General features: G+C 36.7%; 1 protein-coding gene across 4 annotated transcripts in view; it reads left to right on the forward strand.

Moving 5' to 3' along the window:
- MYO16 (myosin XVI) overlaps window positions 1-20,911 on the forward strand; it is a 595,311-nt gene that overhangs the window by 249,164 nt on the left and 325,236 nt on the right. For all 4 annotated transcript variants that reach the window (XM_036011451.1, XM_036011450.1, XM_036011452.1 and 1 more), the window contains one exon: window positions 11,938-12,088. In XM_036011451.1, coding sequence (XP_035867344.1) covers window positions 11,938-12,088 — 151 coding nt within the window. The remainder of the gene's footprint in view (window positions 1-11,937; window positions 12,089-20,911) is intronic.

The following is a 20,911-nucleotide window of genomic DNA, read 5'->3' on the forward strand; positions in this document are numbered from 1 at the left end:
AGCAAGCATAGTGTTTTTCTGAGTCCTAGTGAATTCAGGAAAACACTATATATTGTGTAGTGAATTATCTAACCTGAAGGTGGGTTATGGAAACCCCCAAATTTGTAGCTAGTTGGTCCAAGTGTGGGTGGAATGGAGACTCCCAAATATGTGGCTGGCATCTGAAGTGAGGCAGCCTTGCTGGAGATTATACTCCTCACCTGTGGGAGTCCATGCTAACTCTAGGTAGTCAGCCTTAGAGTTGCACTGCAGTGTGCAGTTTTACCACAGAGTGATGGTGATGTTGATGGATGATGCCTGTCCCATGGGCTTGTTCTTGATGAATAACCAAGTTAATATTTTAAAAGTGCTTAGGGCAGTAACTGGCTCATTGTAATACTACATAAATCCTTAAGAAATGAGAAAAAGAAATAAAAGAATGTTCTTTATTCATCTGTGAACTGTCAGCAAATTATCTAAAGAAGAAAGGCCTTTTGGCTATAGGCTAGAAGACAGTAGAATTGGTGCCTTCAGCTAGGTGCTTTTAAACTGATTGTGATCATATGCAGCAAATCTCATTTTCTAGGCAGCTAGAAAGAAAACCCATTGTCAAGGAGACCAGCTTTGGTTGGGTGCATCTTTTGATTAGGTTGCTTATGGTCTGGGTCTGCAGTGCTTCTGAGTCAGCTGGAACTTGGGATGGAGAGAAGATGCTGCTTGGTGTGGGACTAAGAAAAGTCTAGGAGGGGGCAGAACTGAGCAGGGCTGAGAGCCACAAGAAAAGGAAGTGGAGGAGTCAGGGGGAAATCCCAGGGTGGCTTCAGTTGAGTGGGCATTGTTGAAGAGAAATACCCTGTGAGGATTTTTGAGCGGTGCAGTGTGAGTTATGTAATATGTCCTTGACCACAGTAAAATCTGAGACACACAATAAGCTTAAGTAGATTTTGTGGAAAGCCTCGAAATTGCCACATTTTGTGAAACAGGCTCAACATTTTGTATCCATTCAAAAACAAGGCAACTTGTGGCTACACAATGATTTTTCTGTTGCCTTTGTTTTTCAATTGAAAGGAAATATGGTTTGCATATCAAAGCAGTTTTAATAACCACCTTCATTTATCTTCATTTAAACGTTATGATGTAGGATGGGCAGACACAATTATTCACATTTTATTCACAGAGAAACAGGAACCCAGAGGTCTGACAGACTTACAGCTTAGCGGCAACTCCAATTAGGACCCAAGTTTTTGGATTCTTTATTCATGTTCTCCAGCCTAATACAGGAGCAAGCACAGAAGATGGTTTGAGCATCTCCAAAACCTCATGATATGCACAATGTTGCCATGCAGATCTAAAAATATTACTCATAGGAGGAAGTTAGCTTTTGAGCTATGTCTCACCACTGAACATGGGGACATTCATTGTACAAATGCCTCCTTGTAATTTTGACCAGGATGCTCAGATAAGCACTGAAGAGTGCATTTGACTCTAAGACCCTTAGGTACAATTGCACTACAGACATTAATTTCCTCACTTCCACTGGGTGACCACGGTGTCTCTGGTTGCTCCTGTAAGGTACGGACCCTGAGTGACCTAATGCTGAGTGACCTAAGCATTTTCAAAATCAGTTTCAATGACCATTGTGCAGTAAACAGCATCACCTGAGATAAGTTCGATCACACACCCAGTTCTAGATTCTATACAGTCTTTGTTTCACTTGGTAGGCCTTGCACTGTTGTCATAGACATTACGGAGGCTGTGGCTGGCAGGAAGCAGTCATCTAGAGGGATTCACGATGAATAAAGCACTTCCACCAGAACCCTTCCTTGTGTTTGTATGTTGAACTTCATTATACAGTTTAGTAAATGTTTCCAGTGATCAGAAACATTCCTCATTCATACTAGTTTCCTGCATGAAACAAAAAATATGTAAGTCCATTTCAAAACATTGGCACTCATTGAAATAGGAAACTGTCTTTTTTAGAGGCTTTCCCTTTTGAGCAGATATTTGGAGTAAAATCTCCTTATGCAAGATTCATGTAAAGAAAGGAATTTGGGTTACACCTCGGACTTTGGTGACTGGCTCTAAACATCATATTTAATGAATGATAATATTTCATATAAATATCATATATTAAATACCTATTCAGCAAAATAAATGCATGCTGGAGAGTCACTTCTAGCAAAGGCAGCATTTGCCATGTTCAGAGACTTCCTTCATGTATTCACAGAGCTGCTGGATTCAACTTATTTTAATTTAGAGATTAAAATTTTTTTTCTTTTTTTAAAGATTTTATTTATTTATTTATTTATTTATTTTAGAAAGAGAGGAAGGGAAGCAGAAAGAGAGGGAGAAAAATATCAATGTGTGGTTGCCTCTCATGTGCCCCCTACTGGGGACCTGGTCCAAAACCCAGGCATGTGCCCTGACTGGGAATCAAACCAGCAACCCTTTGGTTCCTAGCCCACACTCAGTCCACTGAGCTACACCAGCCAGGGCTAAAAATTTTTTCTTTGCAGATAAATATTGAGGACTATGAGATGAATAGTTGGTGTTGTAAAAACAATATAATTTTAATCCAACCACATGCCACATATTGAAATTTTTATTTGTGTTTTAGACACAAATAATATTTTACTAAAATGTTTTTTTAATTGTAATTTTTTTCTTACATAAAGTAAAGTTTTTCAGCAGGACCAAAGAAAACAATTAACACTCTCCAGGAATCATTTCATTCAACATTAATCTTGGGATCATTATCTTATTTTATGGTTGTAGAAAATCCCAAATTCCCTATAATAATTTATGTAGCTGTGTTCCAAGTATTAAAGTTGAGAAGTACCTATTCAGTCCATCACTTAAACCAACCAAAATAACCAACCACACATGCCATTTCTTCATATTTGTTTCTATTAAATTTTTTTCATTGACCTAACATGTCTCAATATAGTCAATTTTATTCTCTATAGTTTTCTAAAATTGCTTTAGATATAATGGGCAATCATTTTTGTCCTCATTACTTATATTTTATTATGTGCCTGTTTCTGTTTTCAGAAATAAGAATGTCAGTTCCTATAGACACATTTACTTTGCATAAAATACCTTAATGTTTATAGAAATAAGTCTTGAATAAATCCAGTAGATTTATTCTATAGTCTCATCTAATTTGCCCACAATCAGATTAAAGCTGTATCTTCTGCATTAATCTAAAATACCCTTAGATGGTAGCTGTTCATTTTCTTCTTGCTTATGGATTCTGTCAAACAAAAGGCCCTTTTTTTAGAAAATATATTATTTCAATCCTATTTTTTCTGTTTCTCACAGATAAATTTCTGTTCCTAATAATTCTTTTTTATAATCAAAAATAATATTTTCTTACTGTAGACAATTTGGAGAGTGCATCCAACAAGCATCAAAGAAAAAAAACACTCATTAGTGTCAGAGCAAAATTGTGCCAGAGAAGTTAAAAATGTAAGAAAGACTTTATTCAAGAGTATTGCAATAAAGGAGAAAGAATAGCTCAACTCCATGAAACAAAAGGCCAGAGGGCTTTTTAGCTTGGAGTGAGCTAATAGAAAAGTGCGGGAGGATGTTATCAGGAAGATTGGTCAATATGATTAGTTCATTCTCTTTTGCTCATTGGCACTTATGGAACTTAGGCTCCTTCCTCCATAGAGACTGGGAGACAGGGACTGTATCTTTCATGTGTTTGCACTTCAAAGGGATGACTTCCAAGTTCTTAAGAAAGACATTTCTGGATTGAAGATTTACACCTTAAAGGGGCAGACAAAGAATTTACAGTGGAAAGTTCTCTAAAATAATTGCTCAAAGAAATAGGAGATCAGGGGTGGAGAGTTGGAAAGAAGCCTCCCTATAGTTTAGTTGAGATGAAGGGAATGTTCTATCCATCATTAGTCTACCTCTGATGAAACTACTGTTAATTGTCATATCTTTTCTTATCCTTTATATGTTTCTTCATTTTTAACTTTAGTGCTTGTTCTATAAACACAACTGGCTCTTATTTTTTTAAATGAATCATATAAATATTTTGCATGATTGATAAACATTTAATGAGTATTAAATACCAATGATAACTTAAAATTATTCCTTTTTAAAAGAAAAATAACATTTTTACATGTATATATTCCAAAAATGGATAATCAGTTAACATTTAAGTATATAAAGGTTAACATACACACTATTGTTAAGCACAATGATTATGGATATTTCATTTAAAAAGTAGGATAGAAACCTAGTGTCACAGGTTTGATTCCCAGCCAGGGTACATGCCTGGGTTGTAAGCCATAACCCCCAGCAACCACACATTGATGTTTCTCTCTATCTCCCTCCCTTCCCTCTCTAAAAATAAATGAATAAAACCTTTAAAAAATAAATACATAAATAAAAAGTAGGATAGAAACCTAAAGAAAAGTTGTTCCATTTTACAGGAACAAATTTAAAGGACACGTGGACAAAAACTAGGGGGAGGGTGGTAATGGAAGGGAAGTGGGGAGGGTTGGGTGGGTGGGCTGGAATGGGAGTAAAAGGGAGAAAACTGTACTTGAACAAAGATTAAAAAAAAAATTATCACATGCTATCAGCCTAGGGACATCTTTTGCATTTTCTTGGAAAATATGTTCATTACTAATTAATATGTTGCCATTTAATTCATAGTATTATTTAAAATAATTTTTCTTACATAAATAAGAGAGTATTTGTAACCAGGTATTTGCAATTATTGTTAGTAATGGATCCTAGAGTATATAACCTATTATATTATTGAATGTATAAATAATTTTCTAAAAATGCAGGTGAAAAGATATGAAGAGAGATTATGTGTTAGTGTCATAGGGCTTGGTATACACTTAGATATTACCTAGTGTAATTTCTTCATTTGACAAAGATGAAGTTGTGGCCCAGCTGTGATGGCTTTATAACAGGGGTCTCCAAACCCCCGGCCATGGACCAGTACCAGTCCGTGGCCTGTGAGGAACTGGGCCACACAGCAGGAGGTGAACAGCAGGTGAGTCAGCTGAGCTTCATTTGTATTTACAGCCACTCCCCATTGCTCACATTACTGCCTGAGTTCTGCCTCCTGTCAGATCAGCGGTGGCCTTAGATTCTCATAGAAGCACAAACCCTACTGTGAACTGCACATGCGAAGGATATAGGTTGCATGCTCCTTATGAGAATCTAATGCCTAATGATCTGAGGTAGAGCTGAAGCAGTGATGTTAATGCTGGGGTGGCTGCAAATACAGATTATCATTAGCAGAGAGGTTTGACTGCACAAAGGCCATAATAAATCAATTGCTTGCAGACTGATATCAAAATTCTGTCAGTGAGTTTCAGGTGACAATTAAGCTGCATCTGGTGGCAGGCTTTATTGTGACAAGTGAGTTGATATACTTTAATTACACAGCTGTACCTAGTGGCATGCTTTAAGTCAGAATCTGACATTTTAGTTTGCATGGCCTGCTAATTATTTTATTTATTACTTCCATCTGCATCTTCTTCCCCCACACATACTCATCTCAGTCACAGTGTTGGTAAGCCCACACGCTAACCCTGGCCAAAATGAGTAATAAACAAACATCACTGGAGAGCTTCTTTGAAAAGGGGGAAAGACCCAATGATGAGACACCAGAAGACTCTTAAGACTGCCAACAAAAAGAAAGCTGCATTTAAAAGAAAATACCAAGAGTCCTACTTAAATATGGGTTCATTGCAACAGGCAATTCACATTCTCCAAGCCCACTTTGTATAGTATGTTGTGACTGGTTGTCCCATGAAGCCATACAACTTTCAAAACTGCTTCACCACATGGAGATCAGGCACCCTACATTAAAAGACAAGCCTTTGGAGTTTTTCAAAAGAAAAAAATGTGAACACGAAGAACAGAAGCAATTATAGAAGGCCACCACTTCATTAAATGTGTCTGCACTGAGAGCATCATCCTTAGTGGCTAATTACATTGCCAAAGCTAGGAGACCCTTTACTATTGGTGAAGAGTTGATCCTTCCTGCTGCTAAGGACATTTTCCGTGAACTTTTAGGAGAGGTTGCAGTTCAAAAGGTGGCACATATTCCTCTTTCAGCTAGCACCATAACTAGATGAAATAGCACAAGATATTAAAGACACAATTGTTAGGATTAATGAGTCACTGTGCTATGCAATCCAGGTTGAAGGGTCTACTGGTATTGACAACAAGACAACAATGCTTGTTTTTGTGCGATACATTTTTCAGGAGGTTGTGCATGAGGATATGTTTTGTGCACTTTTGTTGCCAACCAACACTACAGATGCAGAACTAAAGTGTAGTCTTTGAATGACTACATATCAGGAAAACTGACTTGGTCATTTTATGTCATTATATGAACAGATTGAGTGGCTGCCATGACTGGATGGCTTTCTGGTTTCACTATTTGGGTCAAAGAGGTCACTTCTGAATGTCAGTCTCTGCACTGTGCCATCCATAGAGAAATGCTGGCTAGCTGAAAAAACATCACCTGAACCTAACAACATTTTGCAGGATGTGATTAAATTATCAACCACATTAAAGTACATGCCCTTAACTCACGTCTGTTGACACAGCTCTGTGAGGAGATTGAAGCAGAGCACACATGTCTTCTCTTATAAACAGAAGTGAAGTGGCTTTTTAAAGGTATATCGCTGGCCAGAGTTTTTGAGTTACAAGAGCTGCTATAGAGATTTCTTTTAGAAAAACGGTCACCACTGGCAGCACATTTCAGTGACACAGAATGGGTCACAAATCTTGCTTACTTGTGTGACATATTCAACCTGCTCAATGAACTCGGTCTATCACTTCAGGGGAAAACAACAGCTGTCTTCAAATTGGCAGATGAAGTGGCTGCATCCAAAACCAAACTGGAATTATGGGGATTATGAATGAGCATTGGGATGTTTGACATGTTTCAAACATTAGTAGAGATTTTGAAAGAGATGGAGACACGGCCTTCTCTCTCCCAGCTGGTGCATAATCACCTCTCTCAGTTTTCAAAATAGTTTGAGCATTACCTCCCAACCACAAAAAACCCTCGAGCCAGGAAAGAATGGATCCTCTACCCATTGTGAATAATGCAGGTGAATTGACTTTGTCTGCACTAGAAGAATATCAACTGCTTGAGATCACAAATGACAGTGGCCTTACAAGTATGTTTGAGTTGACTTCAAATCTCCATATGTTCTGGATTAAAGTCAAGGCTTCCACCTGAGATTGACACAAAAGCACTGAAAAGCCTACTTCCATTTCCAACATCCTATCTTTATGAAGCAGGGTTTTCTGCAGTGACAGCAACCAAAATGAGATTAGGGAGTAGACTGGGCATAAGCAACACACTTTGGGTGTCACTGTCTCCCATCGCCCCCAGATGGGACCATCTAGTTGCAGGAAAACAAGCTCAGGGCTCCCACTGGTTCTGCATTATGGTGAGTTGTATAATTATTTCATTATACATTACAATGGAATGATATAAATAAGGTACACAATAAATGTAATGTGCTTGAATCATCCTGAAAACTTCCCCCCTGCCCCAGTCTGTGGAAAAATTGTCTTCCAGGAAAGCAGCTCTTGGTGCCAAAAAGGTTGGGGACCTTAGGAGGTTAGGCCAATGTGTTGTAAAAACTGACTTAGAATGAGGTCACTCCATGCCAAGACCAATCTTCTTTTCAACTGTAGCTCTCAAGGAGCCTGCTGTTTTAGTAAACTCACTATTTTTTTTTCATTTTATAAATCTTTTACACTGGTGATTTCATGTATTTCATCAATCTTTCTAGTTTCTACCTGACCAACCAAACCGTTACTTTATTAATAGCTGTATACTCAAAAGTATCTGCAAAACCTCTTTAGTTTTTTTTCTCCAGATAAAGAAGGTGATTGATGTTAGTGAAGATAAGTAAGGGAATGCTTTAGTACATGTGAGGGTAGATTTTCAGATGTAGGCCGTGTGGCATGGGGGTTAAGGACACAAGCTCTGGAGATCAACTCCCCTCCTGTTTGCCATGTGTCCAGATCAAGTCCTTCCCTGTGGCCCTCAGTTTACTCCTCTACAGAGTAAGTATAAAAATAGTCTCTACCTTATAATGGTGTTGTCAAATAAAGTGTTGATATGCAGAGCATACTTAGAACAGAGACTGTCACACCTCAAATTCTATATAATTATTTAATGTTTTGCAAGTGGCTCACTTAAATTATAGAAAATATAGGGAAATTACAACTGTTTTCAAATATTTGAAGGGGTCATATCAAAGAAGCACAGGGGGCACTTTGGGGAGCTTTAAGAATGATGAATACACATTTGAGCAGACAGGCATTGTTCTAAATTTCCCATGGAAGAAAAAAGGCTTCTTTGGGAATCATGGATATCTTATCACTAGATTCAAGCAGACCTAGATATAAAATGTCATAAGCTTTATGGCATTCTTTTTTATAATAAATATTTAAAATGAATAAGCCCATTATTGAGAGGGATATGTGCCCTGAGCATCCTTCACATTCCTGCTCAGTTTGTCAGACTGCGAGGCCTATGGTTGACACAGATGACTAAGTAGGTCATAGAGACCAAAGCACTCATTCCCAAAGGAGGGCACTAGGTTGTCTGCTCCTTGGCACAATGTATGCTTCTTGCTCAGAAAGTATTTGGCCCTTGGCCAGGTTTTTCTCCTATAACACAACATGCTGCATGTGTAGGTATCTATTTAGTTCCACCTGTGGTACTCACTCCTACCCTCCATTGGAAGGGGCAAGAACTTGTGCAAACATAAAGCTCTGGATACTGTGTTTGCAATGAGTAGTAAAGTTCTCTGTCTCTGATACAGGAATCTTTTGTCTTCTGCACCCATCCCTGAAAGAGTAACAGGCTAACCTGTTAGAGCTTGTAAGTAGAGTAAAATACCAGACACTATGCAGTTCTGCACATATTCAGGCAACAGCTAATTTTATTTCTTGCTATTGCCATAGTCATTGTGCTAAGCCCTTTATGTGTATTATATTTAGTGACCCCTCACTACAAGCCTTTTTTACAAATTGGTTTATAAACCAGTTTCACAATGGTTTTATAACTGGCCCAAGGTGGCGGAGCCAGACATCAAGCTGTGTAGTATTTCTGGTCCAAAAATGTGTGCATGTGGCAGCTATATATATCATGTTGCCTTTTAGAAACATATATTCCCCCTACCTACTTGAAAATATCTTCACTGACTAAAAAGCTTTAAAACATCATTATCCAGAGTTTAAAGGAAATAAAACTGACCTCACATTTCTGTAAGTGAGTTCTTTTGCTAACTCTGGTTTTCCTTTAGGCCTGGCCTTCATGTAGCCATTTACTAGTCTGTCTTACTTGCCTAGACTAGAGTAGAGTCGGAAGACTGGGCATAAAGATGGGCTGCAAAATGATGAGACATATGGTTACTGAAAGAAGCCCTTCAAATCACTTTCTTCCTCCCCTGTCAAGGTTAAGATATGAAATTGTTCATATTTCTGTATACTAAAAATCAGCAACTGGAAATTGAAATTAAAAAAAGACATTTACAATAGCATAAAAATAGGGAATATATAAGAATAAATAAAACAAGTTATTTGCAAGATTTTCATGCCCAAAACTATAAAATACTGATGCTAGAAATTAATGAATATCAAAATAAGTGGAGAAATACACTGTGCTCATGGGTGACAGAATTTAACATTGTTAGTTTGTGAATTCTCCCCTGTTGGTTTATCAACTGAATACAATCCTAATGAAAATTACAACAGGTGTGTTTATAAAAAGTGAAAAAGAGATTCTAAAATTTATGTAAAAATGCTAATAACCACAAATATCTAGAACAATTTAAAAAAACAAAGTTGGATGAGGCACATTACCTGATTAAAACATTACTATGATGGTTCATTAGACAGTGTAATAATATTGGCATAAGAATAGACTATTATGTCAATGGAATGCAATGGACTGTCCTAAAAATACACCCGCACATATATGGTCAATCGATGTTTAACGTGGCTGTCCAGGTAGCTGGTTGGGGAACAGTGTTCTTTTCAGGAATGATGCTGGAACATTTGGACAACCATATGAAAAAATAATGAACCATGACTCAGATATAGTGCCATGTACAAGAATCCACTTACAATGGATAATAGACCTAAATCTAAAGCATAAAACTCTAAAATTTCTGGAAGAACACCTAGGGAAAAATATATTCATCTTGTGTTCAGAACCAAATTCTTAGATAAGACATAAGAAGCACAAACTGTAAGAGAAAAAAATGTTCTTTGAAACACACTGTTAAAACAATGAAGATAAGACACAGCTTGGGAGAAAATATTTGCCAAGTGTGTATATGATAAAAGACTTAAATTCAAATATATAAACTCAATAACCTGACAACAAAGACCTAGTAAAAAATAGCCAAAAGATTTGAACTTATACTTTACCAAAGCAGTCATACTTATGTCAGATAAACACATTGAAATGAGAATTAAAACCCTAGTAAGAAACCACAAACTCACTTTACTAGAACAGTTTTTAAAACTATTGGCAAGGATGTGAAGTAAGTGGAACTCCACTGCTTTGCTGGGGAAAGCGCCACATAGCACAACAGTTTGAAAACTGTTTGGAGTTTCTCCTAGATATTTAACCAACATGAATGAAAGCATATGTCTGCACAAACACCTGTATATGGATGTATATAGATGCTGTATTCACAACTGACAAAAAATGGACATGACCTAAACCTTTGGTGAATGGATAGCCAAAGTATACTATATCCTGCAGTAGAATAGTACTCAGCCACAAAAAAAAAACAACAACTATTGCTGTATGTAGCAACATGAATGAGTCTCAAAAAATTATGTTAAATAAATGAAGTCATACATACCCCTTTCATATGACAATTTGGAAAAGGCAAAACTGTGGTGAAAGAAATAATTGTTAGTGTTTGCAAGAGCCAGGAGATGAAGGGAGGTTAATCGACTCCAAAGGGTGTACACATGGAGACACATAGGAGTGAGAAAAGTTCTATCGGTTGCTGTTATGTTGATTATACCACTAAAAATATATATACAATTCAAAACTCATTGAATTGTAAATGTAAATATAACTCAATAAACTTGAATTTTAAAAAACCAAAGTAAGTGCTTTGAGCTTCAACTAGAATCACAGCTACTACTGCAGACTACACAAAATAATTACGTTTACATATATTGCACCTGATTCAATATGTATGTATTTCTGCTTGTGTGGTAACATTTAAGAAAATATATTTTAAAATGTTAATATAAAAATATTATAATGAAAATTCAACAGATTGTGTTTATTTTTATGAAAATTACAGAATGTCTTTCTTTTGGCAATTTAGTCTATAGGAAAAAACAAAGTAGTTTTATTTTATTTTTTGGCTAGATTGAGCTGTAGAAATAATAAAACTTATTCTTTTGTAATATTGCATTCTTATTTCCATCATTTTTTCTTTTAGTAACCTATTGTTACTTAGTTATAAACTTTAAATATTGCCTATAATGCTATAGCATTTTGAATCCAATAGGTACTGTATTTTAAATGATTGTATAATTTTGCCTTCCCTGGTTTATGATTAAGATTCACATTAAAATATATTCCTTTAGTTGAATCATGTGAGTCAGATTTAGCTTTTAAATTGCTTATTGGTTTGTCTGTTACAGCCATATATGTATTTGTAAATGTATTCTCTTTAAGTTGAAAAAAATTTTCTTTTAAATGTGAAATTGAATGAAATTTGGAGATAATAGGAAGGCTAAGAAGGCTTTCAGATTTTCCTTTTTTTTTTTTTTTTTTTTCCGTGCTATTGAGAAATTGTTTCTTACTTGGATTAAGAAACATCTATAAATGAGATGTCCTGTTGTGGTAATTTATGATTGATCTAGCCATGTTACAAAAAGACTAATTATAGTATTGATTATTTCCTGTAGCAATCCCCTGGTGTTGCCAATTGCCAAGCAAGATAGTTTGCTGGAAAAAGACATTATGTTCAAAGATGCGGCAAAAGGTCTATGCATGAAACCACCTCAGGACAGCACTCCTGAAAATGCCACTGTGAATGGCCCCACCAAACCTGAGCAGGTAATTATGCCCTTACTGCATGTCTGCTGGGATTGTGTCCTCTTATGTCCACAAACAAATACCGTAAATTTCCATTCAAAGAAACTTTAATGAAAGCATGCATTAGTATTTGCGTTTAAAATTTCCATTTATAAGATATTATTGTGTTTCACTAACCATTAACAAACATAACTGCCATGTGTTTTACAAGGATTTGAATTTACAGTCTTGACTTATTTATCACGATTGTAAACTCAGCCAATGTATTAATTGCTGAATATTTCCGGTTCTGTCTTTGGTCATTAATTTAATTATTGTGCAGACTCTGTTTTCTCATTTCCTTCAAATACCCAAATATTTTCCCCAACAAGAAAGGAAGAGCAATCATGGAGTCATTCATTCTTAAAAGTAACTGTGATGTCCTACTGCACGTGTGCTTGTGTGTGCACGTGTGCTTATGGAAGATCATTTTGATGAACTTGGAATTACAAAATTTAATGTATTTTTGTCTTATTTCTGTAGGAATAAGTTATTTTATGTGTTGCATTTTATAAATGGTATTTTATAAATATTAGAGTAATCCTTGAAATGTCTGGTTTTGATGTATCTAATTTTGAATATTTTAAAGATATTTTAACTAGATTTTCTAAAGGCTTTTTGAATTTTTTTATTTCATTAATTTTCACCTTAAAATAACTAAAACAGCAAAACATCTGAGATACTTTTCAATTTTATTAGGTGTATGCATTTTCTCAGGCTACCATAACAAAATACCAGAATGGGAGGTTTAAACAACAGAAATTTATTTCTCACAGTTTTGGAGAGTGGAAATCCCAAATCACAATGCTGGCTGAATCTAAATCTGTTTTTGCTGAAGTCCCTCTTCCTGGCTTACAGATGGCTGGCTGCTTTGTCACTGTGTCCTCATATGGTGGAGACAGAGAAAGAACAAAGGCAAACTCTCTGCTATCCTTTACAGGGACACCAATCCTATGGGATCAGAGTCCCATACATCCATGACCTCATTTAATTTTTATTATCTCCTGAAACCCTATCTCCAAATATAGTCACATTGGCAGTTAGAGCCTCAAAATATGAATTGTGGGGAACACAATTCAGTCGATAGCAGTAGGCAAATTGAATGTTAGGTAAATTTAAGGCAATTTTTTTCTTAACTTTCTTAAGGATCCTATGAACTCCCTGTGACTCTAAGTGCATATTACTAAGTGAAAACATTCAATTTGAAAAAGCTGCATAAACCATGATTCCACTATTTGACATTATAGAAAAGACAAAACTATGGAGACAGTAAAAAGATCAGTGGTTGTCAGGAATTGTTGGGGGAGAAAAGAATAAGTGGAGCCCAGAGGATCTTTAGGGCAGTAAAACTGTGTGATACTATAATTGTGAATATATGTCAGTGTACATTTTTGAAAGCCCTTACAATGTACACCACCAAAAGTGACCTCTGATGTAAACTATGGACACTGAATGATAATGATGTGTCAAGTTGGGGTCATCAATAATAACAAATATACCACTACAGTAAAGAATGTTATAACAGGGCAGGCTGTGTGTATCTGGCCAGGGAAATCTCTGCCCTTTCCTCTCAATTTCGTGATGAATCTAAAACTGCTCTAAAAACCTAAAATCTTAAAACAGTACATTTACAACATAACATCAAGTATAATACTTTTATACTTAAAATCTCTTTATACTTAAAAGTAGAATGACTTTTTAGTGTCAGCTCTTTGCAAGTATATCTGAGACATTAGAAGCAGTTGTAATCATATTTTATTTATTAAAGAGGGAATGGCTCATTCAGGTTTTAGGTGCATATGTTATCTATATAATATTCACCCATAACTTCCACTGTGTGCATTACACTGTCATATGTTCTTGTCCTGGAAATTTACAGGTGATTCTCTTTAGAGGAAGAACAGAGGAAGAGTCCTGAATGGGCTATACATTTACATTCCATAGGAGAGCTTTAAAAAAGGCTTGTCAAAACAATAATGTTATGATTTATATTTTAAGGACAAATATGTAACATGGAAAAAATTTTAATTGAAACAGAAACCACAGCATCTCTCCTTCCATGTTTTTATAGAATGTAGGTCATATCAAATGGTAACTGTGTGAATGAATATTCAAGTCTTGATTTAAACTTTTTATGGTTCTAATTATCATCAAAATTAACAATTGCTATAATAATATCTGTGAGAATGTGGAATTTGTCTTAAGCTGCTCAAAAATGTATAAGACATTTTTCTTTCTTTTTCCTTTTTGTTTTCTTATCCTCTCCCATTACTCCTCTCTCCTGCCCGGCCCTCGTCAATTCTCTTTCCAGCTCCCCACCTTCCTACCACCTACTTCCCTCCTTTCTTTCCTTTGAGAATATACTTATTTAAATGCAGTTCAAGCTTAAAATTCAAGTCAAACTTTTATTTCATTTAGTAAAGGCATGTTATCCTAGGGGTAAAGAGAAAGGATGATAGAGACATAGATTTGCTCTGGTTCAGGGCTGCTACTGGAGCTCTCTGACTCTGGAAGTTCTTTAACCTCACTAAGTCCATCTGTGAAATGGGTACATAGCACTGACCTAATATGGTTGTTATGAAGATGACAAAAGATTAAGGCTACAGGGTGACAGCATTTTTCCAAGAACAGAAGTAAAAACTCAGTTAAGATGTATTCCTTATTTTATTATTGTTATTGTATAGACTATGTGTTGGATTTTGCCAGGGTGGTTGAATCCTCTGTTCACTAATTAATCTGCTCTTAGTTCATGTAAATCCAGTCAACATGTCAACTGGATTTTGTTTTCAGTGTAAGTAGGTTACTTTAGAATATAATAGTACAAAATAACACTTTATATGGAACATTTCAAAGCTGAAAAATGCTTTCACTTGCATTATTTTATTTTATTTTTAAAAATAATTTTATCATATTTTTTCACTATCATTTAGTCCCATTATACCTTTCTTCTTCTCTCCTACAATCACTACACTGCTGTCCATGCCTGTGAGTCCTTTTTCCTTGCATTATTTTAATTTTCAAAAATACTACTGTGAGCAAATTATTATGCATTTCCTTTTTTCTTCTTTCTTTCTTTCTTTCTTTAAATTATATTTTATTAATTATGCTATTTCAGTTGTCCTGATTTTCCCCCTTTACCCCCTCTACCTAGCACCCCCACACTCATTCAGGCAATCTCCCCCACCATTGTTCGTGTCCATGGAACACATGTATAAGTTCTTTGGCTACTTCATTTCCTATATCGTACTTTACATCTCTGTTGCTATTTGGTAACTACCTATTTGTATTTCTTAATGCCCTCACCTCTTCACCCATTCCCCCACACATCTCTCCCATCTGGCAACCATCAAAACACTCTTTGCAACCATGATCCTGTCTCTGTTGTCCTGTTTGTTTAGTTTGATTTTTAGATTCAATGGTTGATAGATTTGTATTTTTTGTCATTTTGTTGTTCATAGTTTTGATCTCCTATTTTTTAAATAAGTCCCTTTAAAATTTCATATAATAATGGTTTGGTAATCATGAACTCCTTTGTTTTTTTCTTGTCTGGAAAGCTCTTTATCTACCCTTCAATTCTAATGATAGCTTTGCTGGGTAGAACAATCTTGGCTATAGATCCCTGCTATTCATGACTTTGAATATTTCTTGTCAATCCCTTCTAGCCTACAAAGTTTCTTTAGAGAAATCAGCTGACAGACTTATGGGAACTCCCCTGAATGTAATTAATTTCTGTTCTCTTGCTGCTTTTAAGAGCCTCTTTGCATCCATCTTGTTTGGGACTCTCTGTGCTTCCTGGACTTATATGTCTATTTTCTTCATCAAATTAGGGAAGTTTTCTTTCATTTTTTTCAAATAGGTTTCTAATTTCTTGCCCTTTCTCTTCTCCTTCTGGTACTCCCATGATATGGATGTTGGAGCTCTTGAAGTTGTCCCAGAGGCTGATTGTCTTTGTTTTTTTGTGTGATTCCTTTTTCTACTTGTTATTTAGATCACTTGTTTTGGCTTTCTTGTGTTCCATATCATTGATTTGATTCTTGTTTCATCCATTCTACTGTTGTTTCCCTATGAATTGTTCTTTATTTCAATTAGTGTATCCTTGATTTCAGACTGGATCTTTTTTATGTTGCTGAGGTCCTCATTAAGTTTCCTGAACATCCTTACAAACAGTATTTTGAACTCTGCACCTTATGCATTGCTTATCTCCTTTTCTTTTAGCTGTTTTTGGAGTTTTGACCTGTTCTTTCATTTGGGCCATGTTTCTTTGCCTCCTCATTTTGGCAGCCTCCATGTGTTTGTTTCTATATATTAGTCACAGCTGCTTTGACTCCATATCTTGGTAGTGTGACCTAATATATTAGGTAGGTGTCCTGCCCTGTCCTGTAGCACAGCCTCTCCTATCACCCAAGCTGGATACTTGAGATGCACCCTTTGTATGGGCTAAGTATACCCTTCTCTTGTAGTTGAGCCTTCATTGCTGTTTGTATGTCAATGGGGGGGATTTACCCAGGCCAGTCAGCTGCAAGGATTCACTGTGAACACTTACCACCACTCTCCCCCACTGTGGAGGATCAACTGTGCAGGGGCAGGGTGGTGGTGTTCCAATGTGGTGTGTAGCTCTTCACTAGGTGGGCTGGCTCTGAGGTTTCCCAGGTGGTGCATGCTTAGGTCAGACCCCACCTGTGTTTTCCCAGGATCACCCTGGCTAAGGTATAAAACAATCTGAGGTGGCTGCTACTTGTGCTGGACTTAGAGATTCCCAGGTGAATCCAAGCTTTGAATTTAGGCTGGCTGCAGCTAGTGCCAGCCCTGGGGCTCACTGAAGCCAGCTGTTACTTGTTTGAGAGGATTTAGGAAGGTGTGAAACATGAGCCAAGACCAGCCATTCATTTGGAAAGCAGCATGGGTGAGCCCATAAGTTGGTTGGGACAGAGTCTCTGGGGTTCTCCAAGTCAGGTCAAACAGTGTTAGCCAGGTTGATGGAGTCTCAAATATGGCACCAGCCTGCCAGTTTTGTGGCTCTGCCAGGTGAGGGCTCAGAAAAGGGACAATTGCTTCTGCTCACCCTGATGCCAGACACTTCAGCCTCTCCCAATATAACACCAGTGCCCTTCAAGCTGCCACCCCAGTGCTAGAGCTCAGAGGAAATGAGTCTGAGTAGGTGAGTCTGTGTGTGGGTTTTCTAAGGAGAATTGTTTGGGGCTCCAGAAGTTTCTTCCACCAATTCAATCCCCACTTGTTTTTGCAGTCAGAGGTTGTGGGCACTTATCTTCCTGGTACTGGAACCCTGGGATGGGGAGCTTGGTGTCAGGTGGTACCCATCCCAGGGTACCTCCTTGCTCCCAAGATATCCTCCCTAATTTTTATCCACCAGACATGGGTGAGGGACCAGCCTGTTCCATGTCTGTGCCCCTCCTACCAATCTGGATGGATGTGGTTTCTTTAATTCCATAGTTGTCAGATTTTCATTCAATTCGATTTCTGATGGTTCTGAGTGATGGTTGTTCTATATTTTAGTTGTAATCTTGGTGTGGTTGTGCAAAGAGGTGAGCCATGTCTGCCTATGCTGCCATCTTGACTGGGAGTCCTCAAAACTTACTTATACTAAAGTTTCAAACTGAGTTTAAACTGATTGAATTTACACTCAAGAAGCTTAATCAAATGGCCTATCACAAGTGTTTCTTTTACTCTGTATTCAGTCCTCTTTTGAGGGCACACAGGCTTCTAGTTACTCTTCTGGATCCATGCTTACTTCTGACTGTTGTGTGAATAGGAGAGGAAGTTTGTATGTGCAATGTACAGGTCTCAAAGATTGGAGGGAATTCTCTTTCTATAGTCCACAGATACACCAATATCTATATACAGAAAACATAAATCTTCAGCCATACAAAGACATAGTAAGTGAAAAGATCTAATGCATCTAACAGAATAACAAAAGTAAGGGAAAAATAATCAAAATGCTATTCATGAATGGTAATAGGCTTCAGCTTTGGGAAATTTGTATAAAGTAGTTTATCAGATTAATACCCTTTCCCTGACATGACCATCCCATCATTTTTTTTTCTTATCCCCTCTTTTCTCTTCATTCATGTACACTCAGTTCTTTCCTCCAAATCTGCATTTCCCATGATCTTGTTGCCCTAATCACAATTGTCAGACCATATTTCTACCCATTGAACTTTTAGTTCCTGTGTATATACTGCTAAATTCCTGGAGAGAAAGATCACAAGCAACCAAACCATCAAAGTTGACAGCTCAAAGTAGTGTTGACAAGTGGAGACAGGGAATCAGTGAATTTCAAAATTTAAAATCCCTTTAGTTCTCAAAACATTTCTGAAAGTGTATCCTGAACTATGCCTGCTTTTTGTTTTAGGTATCTACTTTTGGAAATATATGTAGACATAGATATAATGGAAATACATATGGAGATATATTTAATGGTTATTCAGAAAAACCAAGATGGTGAATTCTAGACAAGATGTTATTTTTTTGCATATTTATCCCATCTCTTTTTTGACTATTGCAATAATTGCTTGGCAGACATTTGTAGTATACACTGAGTCTACAGCTATAACATAAAATATTCACAGACATGTTTTCCTTTTTCTTTCTACTTGTTCCCGGCTGTCACAATGCTTTTGAAATCTTTGTTAAAATATGTTCAACAGAGAGGAGAATGACTGTGGGCTAGGGGATGGGCTGGTAGAGGGGGTAAAAGGGAAAAAAATGTGGACTACTATAATAGAATAAACAATAAGAAATTTAAAAATACTTTAAAAATGTGTCCTTTTAATAACCTTGCTTAAGATTGATTATCAAAGCTTCCTTCCTAACCATTTTGGGATCTTGGTATGACAAATTGAAGGAATTCTTCCCTTGATCTACTCTAACACAGTATTTGTCACAATTCATCACTACAAACCCACAGGAAGTCTTCACATTTTTATTGTCAGCCTAGTATTTTTCTCTAACCCATGTGACAGCTGTGCCACTGTAGATGAAAATCCTCAGGAATACCAAGGAGATGTCTGCAATAGCTCTTTCAGGCTTGTCAGAGCAAATGTGGAACTTCTGTTAGTGCTATTCATGCTTTTTCTAAATATGCATGCTAGAAATTTGCATTGAGCTCATTAAAGTTGTGGTTATAAGAGGACTTTTATTATCTTAGTGTAAAACATTACTTCTGAAGAAAAAATCATCCTTTTGATTTTTCTTTTTATAACTTGTTTAGGAGTTAAATATGTTATCTAACTTGTCAGAGACTTTTGTCTTACCATTGCATTGTTCCAAGTTAATGTAAACATATTACTGGCTTATCTCATATATATGCATGAATATGTATATATGTATGTGTGTATATATGTGTGTGTAAATCATGCATATTAGTTTTCTAGGGTGTATATCTTTGTGTAGGTATGTGTATAAGTCTTTGTACTTTGGGAAATGCTTGCAAAGGCATTAGAAAGAATTGATATCTACATCCATCCCTAAATTGTTGATGAAAGATCCTTTTAGGTGTCTCTCTCTATAAAAACTTTTTCTAGTAGTCTTGTCATTTCCAGAAAATACATACCCATTTCCACTCATTTTCCAAATCCCTTTTATATTAAAGGGAAGACATTGCAGTCTGTGATTCTAAAATATAGTAAAGTTGTCCATCAACATAAACAAACTTTTGATCTTGTCTAAACTAATCCTAAGTAATACATCAGATACAATTCAATAGCACACAGTTAAGGATGGCAGTTCCTCTTCCTCCTAAGTAAATTTGCATCCAGTCCTCTCTCTTCTTCTCAGAACATTTGCTGGGCCACCATTATTTGGAGCTTGCTAACTGGTCTCACCACTGCCCACTCTCACTATGCAAGCTGCTGGAATAGTAAATTAGCAATGGGAAACCACACTTGTCAGACCCCTCCCTCAACCATTCAGTGATATTCCGTAGGATTTAAGCAGCACCTCCCCATTATGTGCAAGCTCCACTTTCTCCCCCACCAATATCTGCCACTATTTCCTTCTACTCTCCACCTTCATGAGCCACTGTCCAGGGCCTCTCCCCACCAGTGTCTTTCTGACCTTGGAGACTTTGCCATTTTCTTCCCTTTCCCTGGATTGGCTTCCCACATCTCAAAAGATGCCCTTTTAAATTTCTTTCCAATTTCAACTGTAACTCCTTGAAGAGGACTTCTTAGACATTCAGTGAAACAGTACAATTTTTTAAGAGCACACTGTATTTTTCCTTCATAGTACTTTCCATACTTGTAATTTCTTATTTATGTTTTTATGTCTCCCCCACTAGATTGCAAACACTCTTAGGTAAAGGACTTTATCCTTTTCTCCCCCTCTTTGTGCTAAAACTCTAGCACAATGCCTGGAAAAAAGTAGGTGAGCAAGAAAAAAAGGGAAAATTATTAAATACATGTTATCAGGTTTATTCATTACTTGTTAGAATTTCTCCACTGTTACCTAATGGTTATCATCCCAGCTTCTACTTCTGATTTGCCACCTGTGTTAACCCTAGGGAAATCACTTGGCCTGTCTGGGCTTCAAGTTTTATATTATCAGTTAAGGATGTTGGGCTATATCAATGAGTTGAAAGTTTTAAAAATTATTATTTTGTAGCAGTTCCTTCCCTTCAAAGAAATATATGATTGAGAAGTCCAATTCCTAAAGTAGATGAAAGCTGAGGGTATTTACTGAGAGCAGTAGAAACAGGCTCAGAGCCCTCTACAACTGCTGGCCTCCTCCCTCCACCAAAGACAGCCCTCAGGGAAGTTGGCAGAAAGTTTACCATTAGTCTCCATGGCC

Source organism: Phyllostomus discolor, chromosome 11, assembly GCF_004126475.2.
Source record: "Phyllostomus discolor isolate MPI-MPIP mPhyDis1 chromosome 11, mPhyDis1.pri.v3, whole genome shotgun sequence".
NCBI classification, from domain to species: Eukaryota; Metazoa; Chordata; class Mammalia; order Chiroptera; family Phyllostomidae; genus Phyllostomus; species Phyllostomus discolor.